Below are 26,430 nucleotides of genomic sequence, written 5' to 3' on the forward strand. Positions count from 1 at the left end.
GTCCTGCTCCAATAACAAGGTTGTTAATATCTTGGAAGACAAAGAAACTAGTTAAAAAAGAAAAAAAAAAAGAGATCTTCTCAGTCTCCAAACATTTGTACGTTCCTGGAGTACGGATAAAACTAAAACTACAGCATAAGTATATGCCTCGAATCAGTACATGAATAGATTAGTCGTACATGGAAATTTTATTTTTCACCTTTATACACTGAGTTTGAGTCACCTTTCCTACCAGTTAAATACCCTGGCCTCTCCGGTACTTTTATCTGTTATCCCTGGCACACATGATTATTGTTCATAATTCATATATATATATATATAAAATCTGTAGTCTCTTGTTTCAGTTTGCCACGTTTCAAACATAAAGTGTTTTCTAACACACATTCAAAAAAGATTAGCTGAGCCAATTCTCAGCCACTGTGTGGCTGCATCAAACTACCTGCCTTACCAGATTCATAGCCAGCTGGCTTGTCCTTCTTGCTCTGCCAGCCTTTGTATCATTTCTCAAAATGTGTCTCTCCTCGTATCACCTGACTTTGAATGGCTGTCTAGCACTCCCTGTGCCTTCTTCCCCAAGAAGTTTCTAGTCCTTAGTTTCTAGCCCTTGGTGGTTTTGTTTTGGTTTTGCATTCTGATTTTTTTTCCCCACTCCAGAGAGTAGGGGGGAAAAAATCACTAAAAACAGAAGTAGCTGACCTGAGATGGAGTAACACTTAGAGGAAGCTTTGGAGGTCTGCAGGACTGTGCAGGACGGGCCCAGTGCAAATGTTTGCGGGCTGCCTCGAGCCCTGTCTCATGACCAGCTCCTTCAAACAACCATAAAGTCCTCAGCCCACCCTAACACCCTCGAGTATAATCAAGAGCACATCCCAGAGCTGGGATCAGATACATGCAGTGGTTTAATTTTAAAGCTCAATTTTGCCATTTTATTCAGTAATGAACTTAGGAGCTCTCACAATGCCTGAAATTAATCAACAGTATCTCCACCGCTTCCTTCACTCTTTCCCCACCCACACAGATGTTAGTACCTTACAGCCACATGTCCCAAGACTCACAGCTACATCTATAGCAAACGTGATTCACCTTTACATTCAGCTGGACGTGTCAGAGATGCTTTATTCACACACCCTGGGTGACTGATAGCATTTTTATTTTTGCTCCGAAGTTGTAGGTTTTGCATTGCCTGACTCTAAGCCTGAAACCCCTTTACTTGATCCTAATGCAAATAATCCAATTAGTTTGATTTCAAACTTTTTTTTCCCTCCTCTCTGGTGGCTTTACGTTTGTCATTTAAGAGACCTCTTAAAACAAAAACAAATTCTGGAGAGACATGAATTACCTAGAGTAAAAGCTAAAAGTGTTTACCAAAAGTTATCGAGAAAATTGGATGATGTTGTATAACTGGAATATTCTAACTATATAATAAACTGTGATGGCTATATTGATGAAACCACCAGGCAGAGCAGATATGCATGAGGTGTTTATCTGAAGAATCTTAAATGATGTAGGGAAGGTCTCAGTTTGTTTTAGCTAAAGTATGTTAGGATCTGGATCTTTCCTATTGCTGATGCATTGGCTCCCAGCCTCTGAGACCTTGCTCTGCTCTTTTCCAGGCAGTGTGTGAAGAAACACTAAAGATTGGACCTCAAGTGGGTCTTTGCCTAGATGCAGTCGTTTTTGGAGGAGAAGATTTTCGAGCCAGCATAGGTGTCAAAGATCTGTCTCCCAACCCCCTCTCCCCCGCCCCTGCCCTCGTGTGTGTGTGTGTGTGTGTGTGTGTGTGTGTGTGTGTGTGTGTGTGAGTGTGCACATGCTCGAGATTTTTCTTCTTTACCCCTTCACAAAGGGACATTTACATAATAATGTGTATTTGCTAGCTCTGACGGTGCCTTTTCCTGACAACTGACTGACCACCACTTCCTGATAATTTAGGCTCCATCGCCTGCTTCCAGAATCCCACCTTATTACTTGTACACTTATAAAGTAACTAATAAAAGCCTCCACAACCTCAGGCATGTTCAATAGTGTATGGTTGAGGTCTCCTTGGTCTTTTCTACTACCGATGCTTAACTATGTTATCTTCACTTAACTACAAGACCTAAATGGTCTCTAAATGGAATGTTCACGTGCTTAATGCCGTGTTTTCTGCATTAAGTCTAGTAGGCATTTTTACGATAGATTGTAAATTTACCTTGGTATATATTTCAGAGCATTTATTGTTAAATATTTACCGGCCCTGCTGATATCCCTTGAGCCCTAATCCGAGGTTACAGAAACTGTTTCAGAAACTGTTTTCAGAACCACACCCCAGTGGGCTGGGACACTTTTCCTGAGCAATGGGTATTGTAGCCCAAGTTTAAACACTGAAACATTCCCTCCCTTGAGGGTAAAAAGGAAAATTTAATTTTAATACAAGTCTTCCCAGGAGACATTCATGTGTCCCACAGCTAAGTGTATTACAGAAGGCATTCAGGCACTTTCTGCCTCTCCCAAAATGAGGGTCTTCCTCATCCCGCCCCCCTCCCGCTCCAACCAAACCCCAAAGCACTGGATCAGGACATCTTTGAGGACAGATGTCACAAGACCAACATATGCCATTCCTAAGAAGTGAGCTATTCTGCCCCCCACCCCCACGCAGCTTCCTGGACACTTGTAGTGTTATCTTTGGGCTGACATTCTCCAAGTGATTACACAAAGGAGGAAAATCTGTTAGGGGCCCCTGTGACCCACTTCCATTTTCTGAACACAACTACAAAATGATTATATTGAAAATTGTTCCAGTCCACTGGGCATATATGCCATTCAGTACTTCTCCCCTATATACCTGCCTTCCTGTGTATTGGAATAATTACTTTTCTGGGAAAAGTAATTCCAGAGAGGCATGCATGTCTTTATAACCTGGTTGCTGTAGTATATGTCTGGGTTTGGTTTCCAACATTAAAGCCCCCCTCTTCTACATGTAACTCACTTCCAGGTGCAACAAGCAACAAGGACACCCAAGACATCCTCTATGCCCGACAGAAGATTGTTGTCACGGCAAAGGCCTTTGGCCTACAAGCCATAGATCTTGTGTACATTGACTTCCGGGATGAAGACGGACTTCTCAGACAGTCAAGAGAAGCAGCCGCCATGGGCTTCACTGGTATGATTCCTGGAGCTATCTTAAAGAGCAGTGTGTACATTAGCGGGCATTCCAGAAAATAAAGATGTCTATGCACCCCATGCCCTGCAACAAGAGAAGGCTGTACAGAGCAGAGAGCACCTGATGATTGTCACCTGGGTTGTATGTGGGTAGTTTTCTGGTCTTTCTTTTCTTTTTACTCTCTTTCTTTCTCTCTTTCTTTCTTTCTTTTTTTTTTTTTTGGTTTTGGGTTTTGTTTTTTTGTTTGTTTTTTGTTTTGTTTTTGTCTCTGCAAATTACAAAACAAAATATTTGATTTAATTTTTTTCCTTCACACTTATTTTTCTGTCTTTTCAAGTATGTCAGTATAATTTGAGCTGATCCCAGACAAAGGATGAGTCTACTATGTGAGGGTTTGAGAGTGTCAGAATTTACGTTGGTGAAATATAAGAAAATGTTCCTAAAAATCACTAAAGTACTGATTACTTTTTAATTGATATTGCCTGTGCTTTTTACTCACGACTATGTTTTAGAATCGTTTGGCTGTGGGAAGCTCCTCTTTCCTCCTGTGTCTCCCAATGAGTCTCTGTGCACCTGCTGTCACCTGTGGGTACCGGCTGGTACAGGGTCAGTGGGTCCCTCACAGGCCTGTATGGGGTAGAGGCAGGCAGCTGACAGTCACCAGTGCTCATCACTCCTGTCCCCATGAGTTCAAGGAAACTGAAAATCAGGTTTTTGCAATGGAATTCTGTCTTTTGAAAACCGTAATAGAACCTTATGTATAAATGGTCCTGTTCCGTTGTGTATGCATACTCACATATTCTCTCTCTCTCTCATTCTCTCATTGATCCTTATGATGAAAGTGCTAAGATTGCTAACTATAAATATACCCAGCAAGAAGGAATGCTGTTATCCCTTTATAAAGTATTTTGATACTACCTAGTCAGGTTTGAACTACATCTCACAAATTGCCTTGAAATGAAAAATGTGTGTTGGCAGAGGATGTCTTATCCTGAAACAAAATGGAAAGACTTAAGCAATAGTACTCTTATCTTAGAATTTAATAAACCTGATGTTGCTTTTCATATATAACAGAGCACTGACATAATCCTGAACCTCTAATTCTTAAGCTTAAAGACATATGATCCTATGTACAGAGATGGTTTTTTTTCTTAACGATCTAAACTATTAGTGCTTTCTCCTTATATTTAATAGAGACAGAGAGAGAAAGGAACCCCCTGCCAATCAGTACGTGGATGGGGCATGCCTATCCTGGCCAGTTAGGATGTGGCCCAAAAGGAAAAGTTGGGAGAAAAAGCTCCATGAAATCTATCTAATAGAGACCGATGTTGTTGGCCTACAATATGTGGCACTGGCTGCCAGGCACCCTGGTCTCAGCCACCAGCCCTTCATGTCCTTGGTTTAGTGACCACACCCCTCCCCCAGCTTCCTCTGGGACTCAAAGTTTTCTCAAGATACAGGACTGAATTGAATTGGTTCCCAATTCAATCTCAGAAGACAAGCTATTTCAAATCCGGTTTAAATGTCTAGACTGTGCCCAACTCAGCACGAAGAACCTATGGACCTGGCACTATTGTTTCTGCCCCACAGGGAGTATTAAATCACAGGAAGATGGACACTGGGGTGCAGGGAGGCACTGAGGGCACAGTGCCCATTGTGCCTCCAAGTGGCAGAAGCTGGGGGCCACACTCCACACAAACGTCCTGATTTTGAGAGGTGTTTGTTTCCTCAACTATATTTCTGCACACTAAAAGAAAGTGATCAAAAGATATGAGACTGTGTGTGTTTTAACTCATGCTCTCTCTGAGTATTTTATGCCTTTCATGATCCTAGGGTACCAATTTTTGGAACTTATTTGTGATACCTTAGGCCTTGAATGAGAGAGGGAGAGAAGCAACAGAAGATGGGGCAGTGAAGGAGCCGAGGGGAGAAGGCAGAGCATCGTCACCAACTGCACAATATCTAAAGCAGGTGGTCAAGGGCTTAAAATCAGCAAAAGTGTTCTGTTATTCATAACTCAAGACTGGGCCAGGGCAAACGTTGTCAGTACTTTGAATGAAAACTTAAATCTGTACATACACATAAAGCCTTACTTTATGAGATTATAATAAAATTATATCATTTCTCCCTTCTTTTTCCTCCCTCAAGAAAATCTAGCATCACACCAAATAGTAGGCTGTAGTTTGCATTTTGCCGTCTTTATTGCATGGGGTCCCCACTCTAGTTGATTAGTTTAACATCAATCCCAATGGCTGTATACATTAACTTTAGGGTTTTAAAAAATAATAAAAAAGAAACCCAAACTAAAATGTGGGAGAAAGCTTTTCCCACTGCCTTAGCCATTATGGATGGTTACTACGGCACTACAGGCTGCAAGACAAGATTATGAATATGAAGCAATATAGGTTTTCAAGTGTTTTTGCAGTCTTTTGTACAAGAAAAAAATGATACCATCATACAGTTGCCTAAAAAACTTGACAGGTATTGATTTAAAGCAAGATATATCAAGCGGTCCTGTAAAGAGGATCTCACGGTCATAAATTTTAATGTCGTCCAATTTTGCACCCTCTTGGTAACTTGTCAATAAGAACTCTTGTGGATAAAATATTTGCTTGTGTCCCACATGGCATTAAAGCTCATTATACAGTCACTGGAATGTACACAGATTGACAAAAGAATCCTTGGCATGAAAGTGTAAATAGATTTCAAGACTGCAATACATAACAGTGGCCTTGTACGGAAACGTGGGTGCTTCCGAGCAGTCCGGAGGTTTTGCAAGAACCCGGCTAACTAGTTACATTTGCTCCTCACATTACAGAGCTTGTACCAAGAAGTTCCCGTGAAATCTGCCTTTTTGCACAGCAATGTAAATTATGTACATAAATTATGAAATCCAGGACTAACAATTTAGGAAATGACTACCGGGCACTGGCAAGCTTTTTAAATAATATTATTACAACTATTAAGATAATTGAATGTGAAATCAATACCTGTTATTTGAAAGGAATTCACATTTGTTGCTCCTAATAGTTGGCTCTAAAAATTAGTCTTCAAATAGTCTGAAGTGCCTTTATGCATATAGATTTGTAACATTGTTCTACTATGCTATCAGGCAAGAATGAAATAACAGAATTTTTAATTATGCTGAGGTTTTAAAGAGAATATTATCTATTTAATTAAAAACACTAGAAGAAGAAAATCCCTGTTTTACTATTTTTACAAACATTGTCCCTTATCTGTTTAAACGAATAAGTATAGTAACAGAAACTGATAGTTTATAAAAACATGTGTGTTGTGACATATAGTGTTAAATATTGGAGCAACTATTTAAAAAGCAGAGCAAATTGATGAGACAACAAATATAGTTAGCAGCCATTAAGTGTACATCAGTTTTAAAGAGTCAATTTATGATCATAACTTTATCATGTAATGCAATTTAATCTCATCGTTGTGACATTAAATTATATTGCATTTTATTAATGACCTGATTAGATACCACACTTCCCTGATTGTTAAATTGTTATTGTTGTTGTTATTATTATTATTATTAAGAGTGTTATAATTACATGCAATCCTTTGAGACTTGTATATGGATGGTGCTTTTATTTAAAACCCTTAAACTTCAAAAAGAATAAAAGATTTTTGAAGGTATTTCTACATAGATACAATTTCCTTTTGAAGGTATTTCTACATAGATACCATTTCTTATTATTTGAAGACAAAACAGCTCTCATACTATAAGGAAAAAGGGAAGATCTGGATATATTTTGGAACATAAGTTTTCTGTAATCTTTCTATTTAAAAAATGTGAAATAGAGTAATCTAGATGCCACAGTATTCAAACCTGCCTTTTAGTTTAGACATATTTTCATTGAAATTGACATGTTTAAAATAACATGCTCAAAAAGAAAATGAAATGAATCCTTGTAAGGCAGTGTTTAGTATTGATATGGTCATAACATCTGCTGTGAGCTGAACTACAACTGTCTGTCATTGGTATCCGAGCTATAGGAAGCACCCCCCCCAACAAGCGCTAGACAGCTTAGACAATTTGAGAGAATTCTCATCTAATTTCACTGTACCTTTAACTCAAAATAATGAATAACTTGCAGACATTCTCCAGTTAAAATCCAAGCAAAGTAGTTACTTAACAAGCTACCTCATCCAGCCACCTGTATCTAAAAATTCGAGCTTTTCTATGCTGAAGGGGCGTGTCTACATAAATCTAGAGTGCAGTAACTCCCATACTTGTGTTTGTTCTTGTGTGGTTTTCTGGAAAAGTGTGTCTGGTTGTAGGTTTTGCTTTGTACTGTTCAGTTCCTCAATACCCACTCTATGAAGCATCCAGGGATGTCTGCAGCTGGCCGTATCTGGTCTGTCCTGAGCCTCCAATGTGGTTGCTCTCTTTGCAGGTAAACAGGTGATCCATCCTAACCAAATTGCTGTGGTACAAGAACAGTTTACTCCAACCCCGGAAAAAATTCAGTGGGCTAAAGAGCTGATTGCTGCCTTCAAAGAACACCAGCAGCTGGGAAAGGTAAATGATTTGTTGATACCTCGAGTGAGTGGTGCTAGAGTTTAAAATATTACAAACAAGGATGGCTTAAGGAAAACTCATTGCATTTGGCAGGAGAGACGGGAAATGTGGAACAGAAATAAAATTTATCAATGAGAAAATCTCAGAAGGTAGACAACTCTCCCTTTCCCCAAATATCTCACTAATTGGTTCCCCTGTCTAGTCTTATTTATGTTTTTCATAAGCTGTATTGGCAGTCTTAGAAAAAGTAAAAGCCTTTTTAGGCTCTGCTGTGTCGTCTTCGATGTGGCGCTTGTACGAGAATGATTTCAGATCAAAGTAGGAGAGCGTTGTACTGAAATAATCACAGTTTGACCACATGGTTCTTGTGGAGAGAAGAAATAAATTTCAAGTTATTTTAATTGGGGGGTGGGGTGGGGGAAGTAAAAGAAAAAGTATTAACATCTCCTCGGGTTTAGTCATTTAGGAGTAGGAGGTTGTAGATGGATTTGTACTGATTTCTGGACCTGAGTTTTGGAAAGAATGAAAGGCAAATTAACACTGGGTACGGTTGTTCTAATTTAGTGCTTCATTGAGCCTGGCGTTTCCCGCTCTGTGGGTTTCTGCTATGTAAATATTGCGGTGGTAATGCACAATCTGTCTCCACTTTGTGCCAGTAACACTTAAATTAGGTGTCGCCTGAAGGAAGGTTTTATGCTAGTTGCAGCATTGTTAGTTAATTATCTTAAAGGTTATTTGCAATAATACCGTTTGCCTCTTTTTCAGGGGGATGGGGGGAAGTCGCTTTTATAAATCTATCCTGGAGATAATCTCACCTCAGCCTGTGACTTCTGTAAGGCACGGAGTTGTCACACCCTCCACTCAAAATTACTTAGGAGAGAAAAGATGCTAAAAGATTAGTAAGGTCCTAAATGTTAAACACTCACCGTTGTGAGAATAAACAAACAAAAACACAGGAGAGAAGAAGCAAAATCTGGTTTTCAGTGGTGGGCCTGTGACACCCATGTGAGAAGTGTCCTTTTTATGATCCCTGGCAGCCAGGACACCTGAAAATCCCAAGACTTGTACAAATGGGTAACAGTATTAAGTAGGTCACTCTCTGTGGATGTCTGGCTTTAACCCTGACCAGGCATACCACCGCCCTCTCCCTCTCCACACCCCCCTCCCCCAGCCACAGACTAACCTTTGTGCAGACACACATTTAATATCCAAAGGCAGAATATCTACATAGGAAAGATACTATTTGGACAATATACCAAATTTATGAAAAAGAGGTTTTTGTTTTTGTTTTTCATTTCATGTCAATCATAGCCATCAAAAAATTATGCATTTCACAGAAAAGTAATTTTAAGTTGAAATTGTATTTCATGTTTGTGCCTGTATTTCAATCCCAAATGAGGATTGCCAGTAAATGAACATATTTAACTAGAAAGAAAAGCTGTGCACTCTTTAATCAACACATGTGAACAACTCCATCATCTCCTTTCCACACACCTGTATGTATGCAGAAACACACACACACACACACACACACACACACGTACACACATTATGTATCCTTTCCCTCTATTCTACCTTATACCAGCTGACAGTGTGCAAGCAATAAACGCATACTGAGAGAGTAAACTGAGGCAGAATGCGCTCCCTTGAGATGGCAGGCAGATCCAATGTGGATGGTTCTGCCTCCAGGAACCAGACACACTGCTTCACACTGAAACATACCAGAGGCCTTGTAAGCAGATGGAAGAGGTTACCCCCCCAACTTCACCAGCTCCCAAACAAAAGTCAGACCAGAAACACTCCCTTCCTGCCTCCTAAGCTCCTAAATAAAGACTACAAACTGTGCCTCCCACCCCAACATGCACACTTTCCCCCATTATATCTCCAAAATATTATTCCTAGAAAAATTCCGGGAAAATTGCCCGGACCTTTGATAATGGTGATGTAAATGTTAAATCTGGGCTTTTTTCCCTTTCCATTCTCCAAATAAGAAGTGCCCCTCTCGTTGGGGTATAATTGGGGCACACGCTTTCACAACAGTGTGGCAGGCCAGCTTTTCTTAACACAGAAGACAGACAGCATTACATATTAGGTCATTTCTCCCATGTCCACTTTGTGGAGGTTTCATTCCAACAGCAAATGGCCCTGGTGCTTTTTGTCCAGCGAGGCTTAAATGACTCAAGTAATGGAGCCTCCAGTGGGAACATATGGTTATTTTATCCAGTTAGCGTGATTCTTTCACTGTGCTTATAAACTGGCTGGCCTCAAACATTGGGACTGCAGGTAGGTGCCTTGGGTCTTGAGGGGCTCGTGTGGTTTAAATAGTGTGTGGAATATTTTGGCAGAGATCTCCTATAAATAAGCTCTCGGTGGTAGGAACTATCACCTCCAACAACCATTTCATCTGTCTTGGTTCAAATGAGTACCATTTATGAAAAATATGAACTCCCGGATATTTTGTCCAAAGCACAGATGAATCCCAAGGATGGAAAATGGATGGCTTGCATCCTGGTGAGGTGCTCATGAGTTCCCCCGAGGCCCAATCCCTCTCCTCTGATGAAAATTTCATTTAATTAATTCCTTTAAGTAGAAACAGTCCAAGAAGGCACTGTGATGTACCTTGCTTTTCTCCCACCCCATTTTCAGTTACACTGAAGCATGGCCAGAACTGGCAGTTAAGTCTGGGTCATTTGTGCTTTCTGATAGTGGCAATAGTGAAAAGTCCTGCCTTTTCTTCCCATCTCTCTAAATGACAGCCGCGGGAAGGCTTATATCACGAGCAGGTGAGTTGTCAAGGCTCAGACTTTGATCATTCCGTGTTCCTTTCTCTTAGCAGTTCCATGGAAATTAAGTCCGATGCTCTTAGTATGAGAACATGTGAAAAACAACTTACCCTAGAAAAATAATGATATCAGCTCACCTCTTGTATTTGACAGGTAATGATATTCAAAAGATAGGTTGAGATGAACCAGTTTTACTTGGCACAGCCGTCCCTATTGATAAGAATGGAAGCAGCTGGCTAAAATTTGGAACTTTAGCTGGGTTTCTCTTATTAAAATCTGTTACTAAAAGGTTATTCAGCGTAAGTTCTATTCCTGTTTTTGTTCCCAGGAAGTAAAGTATTTATAATTAACTGACATTATTATCCAGACAGACTCTTTCTTCCTTCCAGAAAAACTGTACTCTGAGATACAACCTGCAAATCATAAGTTCTTCTGCTGCACTTGGTAAACTATGTTAGCTGGGATAAATCATTTCCATGTGATTTGCTTTAAAAGTATAAAGGGTTTTCTTTAAAATTATCCATTTGTCATTTATATATCATTTTTTTCATCATGGAGATTTTGTAATATCTAGAAATTCCCCATTCAGAACTGGATTTAGTGTTTGTTTAATGAAGAAACATCTTTCTTGTTTTACTTTCTTCTTCTTCTTCTTCTTTTTTTAATCCACTAAGAATTTTACATGATGTAAAAACTAGATAATTACAATGGGAACTTCTCAAGTCATTAGTTACTGTTGGGATCAACAGAAACTGTAATTACACAGAATTTAGTACCTATAAAATATGTATTAGTACAATATATGAAAGCATATTTGACCCTGTGTATTTTTCACGTCTGAATTATGATGTTGCTGCTAAGGCTTTCCCCTCATTCATCGCTTGTTGGACAAAGATGACAGCTCGAGAAACAGCTCGTTGCTTTCTAAAAATGATTACTAATCAAAGAAAATCTTTTTTTTTTCAATATGTAGAAACATAGAATTCTTCGTGAACTTTCATGTCATCTGTGCAGAAGGGCAAAGCTAATTTTCTCAGTGTCTTTCCAGTTTTAGTATTTGTGCTGCTGAAGGAAGCACAATCAAAGGAAATCTTAACACTTCTTTCCGACATGAAGAGTCTGAAGGAATAGCAGATACATGCATCGTATTTATGATGAATTTCCTGCTGTATCTGGCTACAAACCTGAGTTTTGATTCCATTTTCAAGGCGATCTCTTTTTAATCCCATCACTGCCCTGAGTGGGTCATGTGGGTTTGGAAGGATTTGGGTTGAACATTTTTAGCAGTTTTCATTCATTACAGCTTCACAAGCTGACTAAACACTGAAGGAGGGGGAGTATTCATTCAGGATCTAGGTCCCATTAACAGTTATAAAGGTCGTCAAGACAAGGTCAGTATCACGTAACTGGAACATTCCTGTTTCACTCATGAAGGAGCAATAGTGTGGACTAATGAGCTGACATTAATAAACACTTCCTATGCGGGGAACATCAATTACAAGTGATCTCTTATGAACGCATAAAAGAGTTGGTTCCTTTTCCTCTCGTACTACTGCCAGCTGTACTAAATCGCCCCTTCCAAATCCAGAAGGCAAGCGGTTTTCATAGGTGTGTTCGCAGCTGCACACCTTTCCTTTATGCTTCCAAGTGCCGAGGAGCTTTACAAAAAGAAACACTGTTGGATCCAGATGACTCTCTTGAAGGCTCCCCGAGAGAACTCTGGAGAAATCTCCCCAGCCAAAAATATTGTTCCCACTTGCTCAAGCGCCCTAAAGCCCACTGCCACCCTTTCACACAGATCAAACAAACCATCTAAAGACTTGGTTGTTGTCTTTGTCAACGGAAAGAGTTGAGCCACTAAGCAATGCCGGTGTGTCCCCGTCCACACCCAGCCACCCATCCCACCACTTACACAGCCTTTCCCATCTATTTCTGAACAGTAACAGTTGAGCAGCACCCGGTGAATCCAGGTAAAAGGGAAAGACTGGGCAGGGATCTACTTCTGAGATTCCTGTTAATTGCTTTCTCCCTTTATGTCCCTGTTCATTTAGAGTCCCTGTATGCTACATCAGCTCCGAAAAGTCAAGCCCTTAGGAAATCTCAGGGCACCAATGAAGACTTTATGACAGACTTGATATATACCAAATTACAATTAAAAGAGAAAAGAAAAGAAAGTCACATTTAAAGCATGAAAGTGAATTTCCCCTACTGCTTATAACTAACTACATCATTTTTAGAAGCAAATGACCACTCCAGTATTAAGGGAGAAGAGAATTTTGGTTTGGTTTGGTTTGGTTTTTATTTTTATTTTTTTATAGGTTAGGTTTGGTAACTTTTTAAATTATTGGTTTCACCTTTACTATGATGCTTTAAAACCTATTCTTAAAGGTAGTATAGCAAAACAGCTTTACTTTGTATTCACATTTTCCCCTACATCTAAAAAAACTTTTTTAAAAAAATATTATTCTTGTTGCTGGGTAAATCCCAGAAATCTTATTGTCAGACCTAAAACCCCAAAAAGGGTTTGGAAATCATTCACATGTAAGGTAGTTATAAAGCTGTGACTGCCATTCTTAAATAAAATAGTACAAATGTGGTTTCTTCCAGATAACAGTAAATACACAAATGACAGACTGTATATGATTTTTTTTTAACTTTGTGTTTGTGGGTGTGATGTGTGTCTGCGTGTGGGTATTGTGCTGGTGTGCATGCTGGTGTGTGCACGTGTAAAATGAGGGATCATTATCAGACGTCTTCCTTTCTCATTGTCTACCTTATTTTTCGAGAGGTGTTCTCTCACTGAGCCTGGAGCTTGTTATTTTGCTAGACTAGCAGACCAGCATACTCTGGGTCCTCCCAGCTCCATCTCCCCAGCACTGGGGATGCAAACATGTACCACTGCCTGCAGCACTCGGTTTTTACATGCATATGAGGAATCTGAATTCAGTTCTTCATACCTGTGCAGAAAGACTTTGCCCACTGAGCCGTCTCCTCAGCCCCCAATAAAATCTTAAAAGTATTTCCATTATAATCAAATGTGAATAGGGGAGTTCAGATGTGTACACAGACAGACTTCTAATCTTGAACAAAACGCAACAAGGAGAGAAGGAACGGCCTCTGGGCGCTCATCCCACCTTCCCTGAGATCAAATCCCACATGGTTCAGCCCCTTCATTCCCAGTCATGTCCTGACCCTGCCCATCCACCCTGCCCCTGAAGGCCTCTTGATTGGCTAGACATCGGGGTAATATGGCATTTACTGTTGAGCTTTTTGTCAGCAACTTCGGCTTATATTTGATGTGGAATACTGTTCGGTTGATTAGTTGGTTACTCAGTAAGTACCTAGGATGACTTCTGGTCCCCACTTCCACCTCCAGGCTGGAGTTTACGAGCAGCCCTAGTTTTATGTGGTACTAAGGACTAAGCCCAGGTTTCCAGGTTTGACTTTGCTAGGCAAGCTTTCCAACAATGAGCTATATCTCCAGCCCACCATGAAGTATTCTAAACTAAATCAAAATATTTACAAATTTAGCCACATATGCTGAGGGCATAGTATGAGAGACCCTGTACTCTGTCCCTGCACCAGAAAAACACAGAAGGGGAGATGAATCAGATAGAAATAGAACAGCCACTAGGTAGCTACTGAAACACTAATAAATTATACACTGACAATGGGTGACTCTTGTACATAGATCATTTAGTAAAGCCACTTTGAGGAAAAGAAACAAAACAAACGAATAAACAAAACCCAGGAAGATTGAATTCCCCAACAAATTTAGAAGCTCCTTTAGATTTCAATACTCACAGAAATCCTTAGTAAATAGCTTTTTGTGTTGCCTGATTTTCCTTGTCCAAAGCATTTGGAACAAAGGCTTCTCTCCTGTTGGGTCATTCTCCCAATACATTCTCCCATACATTTTCAAGGTGACTCTTGTTACCTGCCTATCAGAGGCTCTGAGGACAGGTTTTCAAACAGAAAGAGAGTCTGTCTCCCTTATACTTTGTAAAGATGGCTCTGGTCCACTGAGACCTCCATCTGCACAGACTGGTCACAGATCTAGAGGATCTCAGAGGTTCACCTTGGCTCTCCTTTTCATTTGCATCAACCTTTCCAGCCTAGTGCCCTCCAAAGCCTAGTGCCCTCCAAAGCTGTGCTCCAGAATAGTCACTCTCCTGATTTCCTGTGTTAATCTTACTAAGGATGACATATACATTTCCCTCATTTTCTCCATAGAGTTCTGAGAGCTAAGTGATTTTATGCTTCCTCTTTATAAAACTAAGTGCGAGCACTGCCCCTTCATCCTCTGTCTCTTCCCTTTTTACATTCTGGGAATTCACCCTGTTTTTATAGACTCTTCTGGCCATTTTCCATTTTTCTGATTCTGGATGTTTAATAAGCATTTTCTCTACCTTTTTTTTGTTTGTTTGATTTTTGTTTTGTTTTTCGAGACAGGGTTTCTCTGTGTAGCCCTGGCTATCCTGGAACTTACTCTGTAGACCAGGCTGGCCTTGAACTCAGAAATCCACCTGCCTCTGCCTCCCAAGTGCTGGGATTAAAGGCCTGCGCCACCACAGCCTGGCTTTCTCTACCTTTTATTATAAAAAAATCTATTTGTCTTTGTCAGATATCTAGCACTCCTAAATTTAGTTTACTTTCATGCTTCCTTTCTTTACGATTTATTTATTTATTTTCCGTGAATGGGTATTTTGTCTGCATTGTGTCTGTATACCAGAAGAGAGGACAGTTGTAGACAGTTGTGAGCTGCCCTGTAGGTGCTGGGAGTTGAACCCAGGACCTCTGGAAAAGCAGCCAGAACTCTTAACCATTGAGGTATCTCTTCAGTCCTTGATCTAGTTTCTTTTCTTTTCTTTTTTAAGGGTTTATTCATTTATTATATGTAAGTACTCGGTAGCTGTCTTCAGTTAACCCAGAAGAGGGTGTCAGATCTCATTATGGATGGCTGTGAGCCACCATGTGGTTGCTGGGATTTGAACTCAGGACCTTCAGCAGAGCAATCAGTGCTCTTAATCACTGAGCCATCTCTCCAGCCCCTGAGTCTAGTTTCTTAAAGAGACAATTGTGTTTACAACCTGGGGGTTTAGAGGGGACAGGGAGTTCAGTATGTATCTATTATCAAGGCTAATGCCTCTCAAACCATTAAAGCCACTCCGAAATCTAACCCAGTAAGGCTTGTGTTCTCCATTGCCATGTTCTCTTTGGCCATGCCTGGGAGACAGACAGCTCAGTGGGTAAAGGTTCTTGCCTCCAAGCTTGACAAGCTGAGTTCAGTTCCCTACAACACACACAGTAGATGGAGAGAACCGATCTTTGAAAATTGTACACTACCTCCCTATGTACACTGTGGTAGTCTCATGTCCTGTATCCCCACATAAATTGTAAAATGTCATTGTAAAAGTATCTTTGGCTAATAGTATCAGTAGCAACATGACGAGCTATGGGGTAGCCATATTCATGGTAACTGTGACCCTGGTGATACAGTAGCAATTGTAGTAGAGATGCTTGTGTTCGGGTGGTGATAGACCTGTCACTGCAGAGGTGATTCAGGGGCAGCAGCGACACTAACAGTTCTCATTGACTGAGAGCCTGTAAGGCCATTGCATGCTTTCTTTAGTCTTTAAAACCTTATGGGCAAGTTTGATTGTCTTAGAGAGGAGGAACGGAGTCTAGAAAGGTACCTGTACTTGTGGAGGACAAGCCGTAGGACCTGTCCTGATGCCGAGACGATTTAATACAGCTCCCCAAACTGTTGTGGGGACCCCAACCACACAATTATCACATCGCTACTTCATAACTGTAATTTTGCCGCTGTTATGAATCATAATGTAAATATCTGATATGCAGGATACCTGCTATGTGATCCACCAAAGGGGTCCCGACCCACAGATTGAGAAGTACTGTCCTAGAGGGACTCTGGCACACATGATTCTCAGGACAGGCCTGACTAGAGCTGAATAGCAAGCACACAAAAGCTTGTGTTCTGTTCCACACCAATGGCTCTGTGCTATGGGCTCTAAAAGCCATGGAGCTTCAGAAAGTATAGGGAAGGAATGGAAGGCTAGGAGGGTCTTCTCCAGGCTTTAAAGAAATTGTGGGAGCTGGGCTCTCATGGCCTCTCTGAGCTGGCTTTGAGGCAGGAGCTTAGGACCCTCCCGGGGTGCTCGGCAAGTTACCCCCATCCAGGTTCCCCTCCATTTCCAGTCAGGTACATGGGCCACCTTCTTCAGATCTGTTGCATGTTTATGGTCATGTAATGGCTTGCCTGTCAAAGGCTAGGTGGAATGTGCTTTGTGATCCATGAGGGTCTCTTGATATATATTAGTGTCTGAAAATTACCTGGCAAAAGAAGTAAATGACTGCTGGATTAAAATTTAAAATACTGTTAAATATCCATCAAATTATCACTACAAATCGAAATGTTAAAACAAAAAACGTAAAACAGCTCATGATCTCTTACTTCCCATGCCTCCAGTAAATGCCATTTTACTATTTTCTTTCCCTTTTTTTTTTTTTTTTTTTTTTGGCATTTTGAAATAGGGTTTCTCTGTGGCTGACCTGGAACTCTCTCTTCTCTATAGACCACGCTGACCTCAAACTCACAGAAATCTGCATGCTTCTGCACACCAGCATCCCATCACCTCGCTACATGATGAATTTTTAAATGTACATCACAAAACAAAAGGGTACTTAAATGCCAAGTGTCCCCTTCTTGTAGTCCTTTTAGGAATTGCTGTGGTTCTTTTAGAGACTTACGGTATCACTCAGATATTACACTCTCTGGTGCTTCTGCTACGGTACTGAAGGATTGTGAGTGAAAACCCAAATCCCAGCATGGCACAGTTTAGATTTTTTTCCAATTTTGCTGTTGAATTTGTTTTGATGTATCTTCTACTTGGCATTTATTTTTATAATATCTTTGAAATAAAAATACAGATAAAGTAGTCTTTAAAATTAAAAATGTAAATACATAGTATGTAAAATAAATGTACATTAAATGTTCAACTTTTTCTGATGGCCTTGGGTAGGTTCTGTTCTCAGTTACATGTTGGGTTCACTGACTAGGGACAGGAGATGGGATTTGGAAGAAAGGCTTAAATTCTAGCCTTATTCTTTTCTCCTTGTCACGTGTTTCTTAAGATGGTTAACTGACCCTGAAGCCCAGGTTTTGTTTAGCATCTCTAAAGCTGAAATGAGGCCTCAATGGAGAGAAGCACTTGCCTGGAAGCTGGTGACCCCAGTGACCCCCAAGACCAGTGGTGGAAGGAAGTGGCTACAGAAGTTGTCTCTGACCTCCACACTGGTTGTGTGTGTGTGTGTGTGTGTGTGTGCATGCACCAATTCCTCCATCGAGCTACAAATAAGAACTTGTCTTTGAAAATAGGACTGAGGAAACTGAAGCAGAGGTTTGCCCCAAGTCTGAGGCCAGCCTGGGCTATATAGTAAATTCCAGGGCAACCTGGTCTATATAACAAGATCTTGTCTCAAATACAGAAAATACTTCATAAAGGTAAAAAAAAAATACAATCAACTCGGTGTGGCAGCATATGCCTTCAATCTCAGCACTCAGGAGGCAGAGACAGGAGGATCTCTCTGAGTTTGAGGCCAGCCTGACCTACATAGTGAGGACAGCCAGGGCTATACAGAGAAACTCTGCCTTGACAAAACAGAAAAAAAATTTAAAAGACAAAACTAAGACCAAGCTCTCACCTGCTTGAACTGCCCTTTTCTGACCATGTCTTCTCTCTCCACAACATACCTTCTCACACCACGAGTATGACATACTTGATTTTCCTTAAATGATTAAGTCATTCACAGTGGTCACATTACAGCCATTAAGGTCAGCCATTGTGTCCTGCTAGAGACTTGGGTATTGGTCAACCAGTACATGTAACCAATACACGGGAAGGATGAGGGGTACAAAAAAAGACACTTGCAGATAAAATGTCTAATTCCATCTTCTGTCCTGTCTTGTCAATCACCCAGCTCTGAGTTCCACTGGGAATGAACTGCCCTGTGCCCTGGTCCTTTCCTGCCTCCACCGGGTTTTTACTGAGCCCCCTGATGAATGCTCTTTCATATTGTGCCTGCCTTGCACTGGGCCACATTGCACTAGGCCGCATGCTCATTGTATTTTATCATTCCTAGAGATGATCGTTTAATGCATTTTCCTGCACTAGATGAAGACTTTATGAGGTCAGGGACACATCACTGTGTTCCCTAATATAATAAGTCCTCACCTAACTACACCCACATATACAAGCATGCTGTATGAATGGTAAAGAACCTAAAAAGTTGTGAGCCAGGGTCCCATAGAGTTTGACAGTGTGGACGGCAAGATTCCAGGTCCCTGGGGCCAATTGGTATGGACCCTTATTGCATGTGTCAGTGACTCATGGACCCAGCATTCACGTACAGTAGCAAAACTTTGCTAAGAAAAAATAAAGGCCCAATCACAACCAGTAAAACTGTAGTTTCTCCTTATTCCATCTGCTCTCTTCCCCTCCCTCCCTTCTCTCCCTCAATGCTACAGCCTTCACATCTGAGACCAGTCTTCTACCATGCATTGTCTAGTTACATGGTTTTGGAGATCCCAGGTACTGGGTAACTGACCTAACCCTCAAGAGGCTCCCAGCATAGTGAAAAGGACAGCCAGAAACCAGCAATGACAGAGGAGGGCAGACAAGACCTATCACAGCAGTTCTGTAGGAAAGGGCAGGGGATGACCAAGGAAGTTGAATAACTCCACTGGGGTGTCATCTTTAGACACTTTGAAGCATCAGGAGTTTGGCAGGTACAGGAAATGACCTTGAAATGAGAACAGAGTGTACAGCAGAGGTGCTGAGGTGGGAGCCAGGTTGTAGAGTCCCTACTAGGGAGGTGATGCTTGATTCAGTAAGCCCCAGGGCAATCAAAGGCTTAAGCAGGTGAACAAGTCCATCTCAAATGTAGCAGTCAGACTGCAGTGGAGGACCCCCTCTCAATAAGATCCCTATTTAGCAGCCAAAGAACCACAGCACCCAAACTCCTATGCTAAAGAGAACATCACAACCAAATTGCCCAAGAATTCTGCCATTGTGTTAGCTGAAGGATGGGAAAGAAAGGGGTGGGGAGTGTTGGGTAGAGGGATTACCAAAAGCTGGGCATATGGCATACCTGTAATGCTGGGCTGAGGCAGTGAGGATCACCAGGCTGATTCACCAAGCTCCAGGATGTGAGCTGGAGGATCAGGTGGAAACAGTTTAGGAAGACTCCCAAGGTTGACCTCAGGCCCACTCAAAGCCAATACGTGGCCTGGAAACTAAACAGTGGCCAACATTGACAAAAGCATAGGCAGCAAGATACCCAGTGGGTAAAGGCATTCCTTCCAAGCCTGATGAGTTTGATCCCTGGGACCCACAGGGTTCAAAGAGAACACTGGTCCTGAGTCATGCTCAGCTGTGTGTGTGCACACATAAACCACCAAATGTAAAAGTACTAAAAAAAAAAAAAAAAGTTAGAAATTCACTGGAAATAATTGTCTGAGCAAAAGGCCCAGTGCCATGTTGGAGTGCGTATCACCATAAGGAGCAGGTGCTGAGGGGGAGCCTTCTGCACACAGCAACATGTATGTAGCTGCAGGTGGCTGCAACACCCATCTGCAGGTTCCATCCGGAGACCACCCTTGAACAAAGGATAGTATCCATCGGAGCTGGGTGTGCAGCTCGATATCAGAGGACTTGCCTCGAGTGTATATGAGGCCCAAGTTCCACCCTGGTGTGAGAAGAGGGAGAACCTGTAGTTGGTCTTTTGGTGCTCTAGATAAGGAAAAACATACAAATGACTTCAGGTTCTGAAGGCCAGAAACCGTGGTTGTCTCCTGTAGCTACGGCCACTCTTCCCATGTCACTCACGGTTCCCTAGAAAACATTCATTCTCCTGAAAAGGCTTTAGGGGAGGAGGAGAAAGTTCACGTTACTTCAGGGCCATTCTGAACCATCGTTTGTGGTGCTGGGGATCAAACCCAGGCCTCTGGTATGCCAGGTTAACGCTTCACAATTAAGCTACATGGCCATCCCCATGTCCCTATCATCACCAGGAATGAGTTTAGTGTCTCCCCTCTCCCCGTACAGATGGCAGAAGCTCCAATATGTTTTTCCTCACTTCCAGGAATCTGAGTCTCAGACCTATAGGCAATAAGCATTGCCTGTGCACTGACCAGGGATCTTCAATGACAAATGACACAATCGGTCATTGTAGAATGAAAACTTGCAGGGCTTGAGTCCTGGGGCAACTATCATGGAATGCGTGTAATATGTGCTGAGTGCACAGCCTCATATCTAAGGAAGTATGCACCGTGGATGGAATGTGTGTAATGTGTGTGTATACTGAGTACACAGCATCATATCTATGGAGGTATGTACCACGGAATATGTGTAATGTATGTACAGCCTCATGTCTATGGTGGCATGCGCCATGGAATGTGTGTAGTGTGTGCATAGCATCATACTATGGAGGTGTACCTGAGGTGAGGAAAATGCTGACTGGGAAAAGCCAATATAGCCACAGATTTCATCTGTCCTGAGGCAGCTGCCTCTCTTCTTCCTTGTCTGCTCCCACAACTGAAAGCTCTTAGAGCACAGGGATGGGGTCTTCCCCTCCGGTCCTAAGTGGTTCCTCAGGGCCTGGCACAGACTGCTCTGTCCACATTGGATGGATGACCAGTGAATGATGACTAGCCTAAGAAATGTCCATTACTAAGCACCGTGAGGACACTCTGTAAGAGATCTCAGAGGCCCCAGTCGTCTTATGCTTTGTAAGACTATACTTGTAACCCGGCCTTCAACTTCAACTCAGCAGCAAAAGCACAAGGTTACAAGCTCAAGCATGCTTTGGAATCATGAGGTGATTCCTGGACAGCCTCCAGGCTTTCTGCATCTAACCCTGTTGGACTGAACTTGGAATTTGCAATTTGACACACCCCCTCTAACACAAATAACACAACTGAATGAAACTGGTTATTTGTATTGGAGTGTGATTCAGCTAATCACAAAACGTGCTCGGCACATTTTTAATCCAAAACCTTTTTAAGAGCACACAGGATTTGGATCAGATAACATGTTTGAAAATAGAGAGGTGGCTTAGTGGTTAAGAGTGTGTACCACTCTTGCAGGAAACCTGAGTTCTGGATCCCAACATTCATGTTAGGCAGCTCACAACCACCTATAACTCTGGCTCTGAGGGATCCAACACTGTCTTCTGGACTCTATAGGCACCCGTAGGACCCACGTACAGATGCACACAATATATATATGTAATATAAATAAAAATAATTTAAAAAGCAAATAAACATGGAGCCAGGTGGTGGTAGCACATGCCTTTAGTCCCTATACTCACAGGCAGAAGCATGTGGATCTCTATGATTTTTGAGGCCAGCCTGGTCTGCAGAACAAGTTCCAGTGTATGTTTTCTCCCTAAATGAAAAAGACTTCTAAGCATTTGTGCAGCTGTACATGAAGGCCAGAGGTCACTGACATGTTTCCTTGATCGCTGGCCACCTTTGTTTTGGAGACAGAGTATCTCCCTGATCCTGGAGCCCAGTGAAGCAATTCAGCTAGCCTGGCTGGCCAGCTTGCCCAAGGATGCTTCACTCTCTGTTTTGCCATCGCTACATCACAGGTATATTCAGCTGTGTTGGCCTTTGACCCACGTCTTGGGGACTGTGCTCAAGATCTTCTGTGTATGAAACAAGTGCTTTGCTGACAGCCTCTTTCTCAGCCTCCTCAAAGGATTTTTCATGGGATGAATGATAGCATCCATACCTACGTGCTGTTGTGGGCAGTATTCATGAAACACAAAGTATGTAAAGTTCCAGCCATGGACTCAGAGATTAGTAACTGTTCAAAACATTGCAGCTGTTATTGTCAGCATGGGTCTCCAAGTATTTGGTCACAAGCATGGTATTGCTTAAAGGAATTTTAAAAATATTTCTTTGCTTTTATGTGTATGAATGTTTGCCTCTGTGTATATATGTGCACCATGTGCAATGCAGTACCTGCAGAGACCAGAAGTCTCTGGATCCCCTGGAACTAGAGTTACAAGCAATTATGAAGCCTGATGTGATTGTCCTCAGCAGGAGCAGGCAGCTATTAACCATTTCACCAAGTCTGTATCTCCTTAATGGCATCTTAAAACAAAATATGACCCGGATATTTATCAATCTTATCAATCTTCAGACTGATAAGAGTTCCTTGCATTTTTTGATAGGATGTCAGTTTTCCAAAAAAAGCATCAGCCAGTGAAGCAGAAACTCTTCCATCATCTCTAAAATCTAAGCAGCTTTTTGACAAGTTACATTTTTAAAAACAAGTCTTGACCACTGGACTATTTACATACATTAAGAAAAAAGCAGGTGTGTTATGAATTGATGTATGAAGACGTGGATATTTATGCCAGATCCTCTAATTCTGAATACCGAGGTCCTCAATTTACAGAGATAAGGAAACAGAACAGTAACAATGCATCTTGTTTCCCACATAATAAAGGAAATCAGGATCCATATGCCCCCACAAAAGAAAGACTCTCTCCAGGTCCTAAAAAGCAGCTGGGAGTATCTCTCTTCTCCGATGTGCTTGTGGAAGTCCACACAGCTTCAGGAGACAAGACCTGAACCCAGATTTTTTTTGTTTTTGTTGATGGTGGATTTTCTGGGGGAGAGGGGGGACGTTGTTTGTTGTGAATTTTTTGTTTTTTAAATCTCATGTGCACCTATGCTAACTTTCTCTTGCCAGCCTATTAGTTAAACCTTGGAAGGACAGGTGTTTTACAGGGGCCATAATCCACTCCATGGATGTGGGCGGGTAACCAAGTGGCCTTTGCAACTCCTCACTCCCTCCAATGGGAAAACTAGAGGATTGCCTTGTAAAACAGCGTGGGATCCACCCCCTGATCTCCAGGGAATGCTAACCTGGGGAACCTCCCCAACCAGATTCATAAAATTCATCAGGGTCCTAGACGACCCAAATTAGCTCTAAGCTGTATGGAATGGGCCAATTGAAGGGTATGAAGAGAGAGGGGACTAGAAAGTGACCCAAATATAGGATTTTAGGTTACACAGGTTTGCTTAAGGGTTGGTTGGGTTCATCATTCCAAGAGGATCAGGCACTCCTAGAAAAAACTGGTTATGTATGCTTTTAAATCTACCTTATCGAGAGATAAAATCTGAGCATCCTGCCAAGGATTCTCAGCCATGGAGTTTTGTTGATTCCTTCCTATGAGTACACTCTCTATGCCTACCCCATAACCTTCATGGTAGCTCCCAACATGCCCATCCCAGCAGCCCTGTGCAAGACCAGCAAGTCCAGTGGTGACTGTCGACAGGCTGTACTTTAACTTATGCATTAGGAAATGGGCTGTGCTGTATATAACTGACCCATCAAGCTAGGGTGGCTCACCCACCTCCAGATCTCCACAGAGCACCTGTTCTTTCTCTCAGGGTCGCATCCCTGACAACAGGTAAAATGAAGGGGAAAGAAGTGATTAGCCATGGCTGTGATCTGGCTCAGCAGTAGAGCTGCGGCCTAGAAAGGTCCAGGTTTCATCTCTAGCACTTTAAAAATAAAACAATTTTTAAAAACCTATTGGAAAACCATGGGATGGTGGCACATGCCTTTAATCCCAGCACTCAGGAGGTAGAGGCAGGCAGAGTTCTATGAGTTCAAAGCCAGCCTGGTCTACATAGAAGGTTCCAGGCTGGGGTGACATTATGAGACTCTGTCTCAAAAAAATAAAAATAAAAAAAAAAAAAAGAGATTGGAGGTACATGGAGCTAGATAATGGAGCTAGAATCACACCTGTAATTCTAGCACTTGGAAGACTGAAGCAGGAGGATTGCCTTGAAGGGCAACCTACATTATAGAGTAACAGAAACAAAAATCAAACAAGAGCCCAGATACCTTGGCATTAACTTGGGATGGGGCCTGCTACCTTCTGTCAGTTGAATTTTCCCTCCTTTGATTCCAGGGAGGGCTTGAAACTGGGAGACTCAGTGTTACCCATAACTCTCTAACCCTTCCCAGCCATGTTACTTTGGAAGATTACTACCGTGGACCCTGTGTTCTAATCCAGAACAGGACCCCGCATCGTATGCTAGTCTAAATGAATGTTTGAAGAAGGCTGAAGAAATAAAGAATCTGTAAAATGGGGCATGGAGGGGTTGAGGGGACAGAGACACTTTCCAGTTGACTGGTCAACAAAGAATGACTTTTTTGTCCTTGGCTCTGATATCCCAGCAGGATGGTCTCTTTGCTCATATTTTTTCATTACCCTGGAGTAACACCTTCATTATGTCTGGCAAGGAGGAAGCATTTGTTACTAACCTGATAATGCACTTTTTAAAGATGGTAACCACCAGCCAGAGCCTATTACTGCATCCCACACAGTATTTCAAATAAAATAAGGAAGTATTTAAAATTTTCCTCCACAGTTGTTTTCCGTTTGATTTTTCAAGGGTGAAATGAACAGTTTACCATGTTTTGTGTCTGCTGTATGTTTTCTTCCCCCCTCTCTGTTAAAAAGCTGAAGGATTTTTTTTTTCCCTCCCTGCCTCTGTAGGAGGATAAAAAGAAACCTCTCCCCTGCAATTTTCTCTGATTTTTCTCAAAAGTTGGGCAGGAAAGTCAGCATAACTCAGGTGGGATCTAAAATGTTCTCGTGGTACGAGAGTGTGCGCAAGAAAAGAAGCCTATAATTTGCGAGCATTCTTTCAGGAAGTTTGTATTCTGTTTTCCAGGGAGCCTTTACTTTCCGAGGAAGTATGATCGACATGCCATTACTGAAGCAGGCCCAGAACATTGTTACGCTTGCCACATCCATCAAGGAAAAATGATCTGTTAAATGAAGCCCTCCTCAGGCGGGCTGAATGGATACTGTGGGTTTCTTAAAGACAAACCACAGTACCCAGGGCGGCTTGCTAGCATGCCGGATCAGGACCTCATTTCACGTTAGTCACAACGCCCCCTCCCCTTGTTATCTTACTGACCTGTTATGCTAAAAATAAACTTTCTTCCTCTGGAATCTAAGCTTATGGTTTTGCTATTGTCTATTAATGTGTTATAAATACCGGTTTATTATTTCACAGGGAGATAGACATGGGAGGAAGTATAGGTGGGGAGAAGTTAAGTCCTCGGCGAAACATATTCTGATGTGTTCTGGAATGTTTCTCATTCTTCTTTTATTAGGAAATATTTCCAACATTATTCATTTGCACGGAGGACACCACAGATAAATTTAAGACTGGGTTTTTTTTTTAAAAAGAATAATATCAAAATCGACGTTTCAGCAGTTTTATGAATTATCAGATAAAAAAACAAAGAGGATATTAAAAATGTTGTTAGGTATTGTATTGGCTTATAGAAGCTTCTAAAAACATCAACTTTCAGAAATGATTTCTGGAGAAGCCACTGTCTCCCAAAGGCTCCATCCATATGGTGATCCTGAAAGCGCTCATCTTGGGTGAATACATGGGGTCAACAGTTACTAGCAATTAAAAAAAATCAATGCAGGCAAAACAAGACCGTCCATTCTCCCCTTTGTCTCCCTGCTTAACTGTTCGCCATTGAGGCCATTTCCCCCCTGTAAACGTAGGGCTAGGATGGGACTCTCAGCCATAAACTTGTATCGTCTAGAGGACACAAAGCCACGGGGCTGGTGCATATGGCCCCCTGCAAGATTTGCATCCCATTAGAGATGAGGCTGTGGGTCATATGGGTGGTGTGGTTAACGGGCTTAGTAAAGCTGTTTTGAAGAGGTTAACCCAGCTTGTAGGAAGGGTAAACAAACATAACAACCAGGCATTGTTCTCTATTCAGCTTGTACTCTTATATTGAAGGCGAAAGGGTATTGAAGCCTCTGAGGATCAACTTGTGCGTGCCAGAGGACGCCAATGAAGTTTGAAACACCAACAAGCGGAGATT

General features: G+C 41.7%; 1 protein-coding gene and 1 non-coding gene across 6 annotated transcripts in view; one reads left to right on the plus strand and one right to left on the minus strand.

The window, feature by feature from the left end:
* The window catches only part of Clybl (citrate lyase beta like), a 218,833-nt gene extending 193,297 nt beyond the window's left edge, over window positions 1-25,536 (plus strand). For 2 of the 5 annotated variants that reach the window (XM_031361087.1, XM_031361088.1), the window contains exons 5-8: window positions 1,614-1,707; window positions 2,975-3,142; window positions 7,555-7,679; window positions 25,248-25,536. In XM_031361087.1, coding sequence (XP_031216947.1) covers window positions 1,614-1,707; window positions 2,975-3,142; window positions 7,555-7,679; window positions 25,248-25,343 — 483 coding nt within the window. In that variant the 3' untranslated portion in view covers window positions 25,344-25,536. Of the gene's footprint in view, window positions 1-1,613; window positions 1,708-2,974; window positions 3,143-7,554; window positions 7,680-10,325; window positions 13,989-17,017; window positions 17,390-25,247 lie in introns of those variants that run through there. The other 3 variants (XR_004116053.1, XM_031361089.1, XM_031361091.1) reach the window with 3 other exon arrangements.
* Window positions 11,434-11,540, minus strand: LOC116085464. The gene has a single exon (XR_004116571.1). It is a non-coding gene; the product is annotated as a U6 spliceosomal RNA (small nuclear RNA).
* Window positions 25,537-26,430: the final 894 nt, after the last annotated feature.

The sequence above is a fragment of the Mastomys coucha genome, unplaced genomic scaffold (genome assembly GCF_008632895.1).
Source record: "Mastomys coucha isolate ucsf_1 unplaced genomic scaffold, UCSF_Mcou_1 pScaffold9, whole genome shotgun sequence".
Taxonomy (NCBI): Eukaryota; Metazoa; Chordata; class Mammalia; order Rodentia; family Muridae; genus Mastomys; species Mastomys coucha.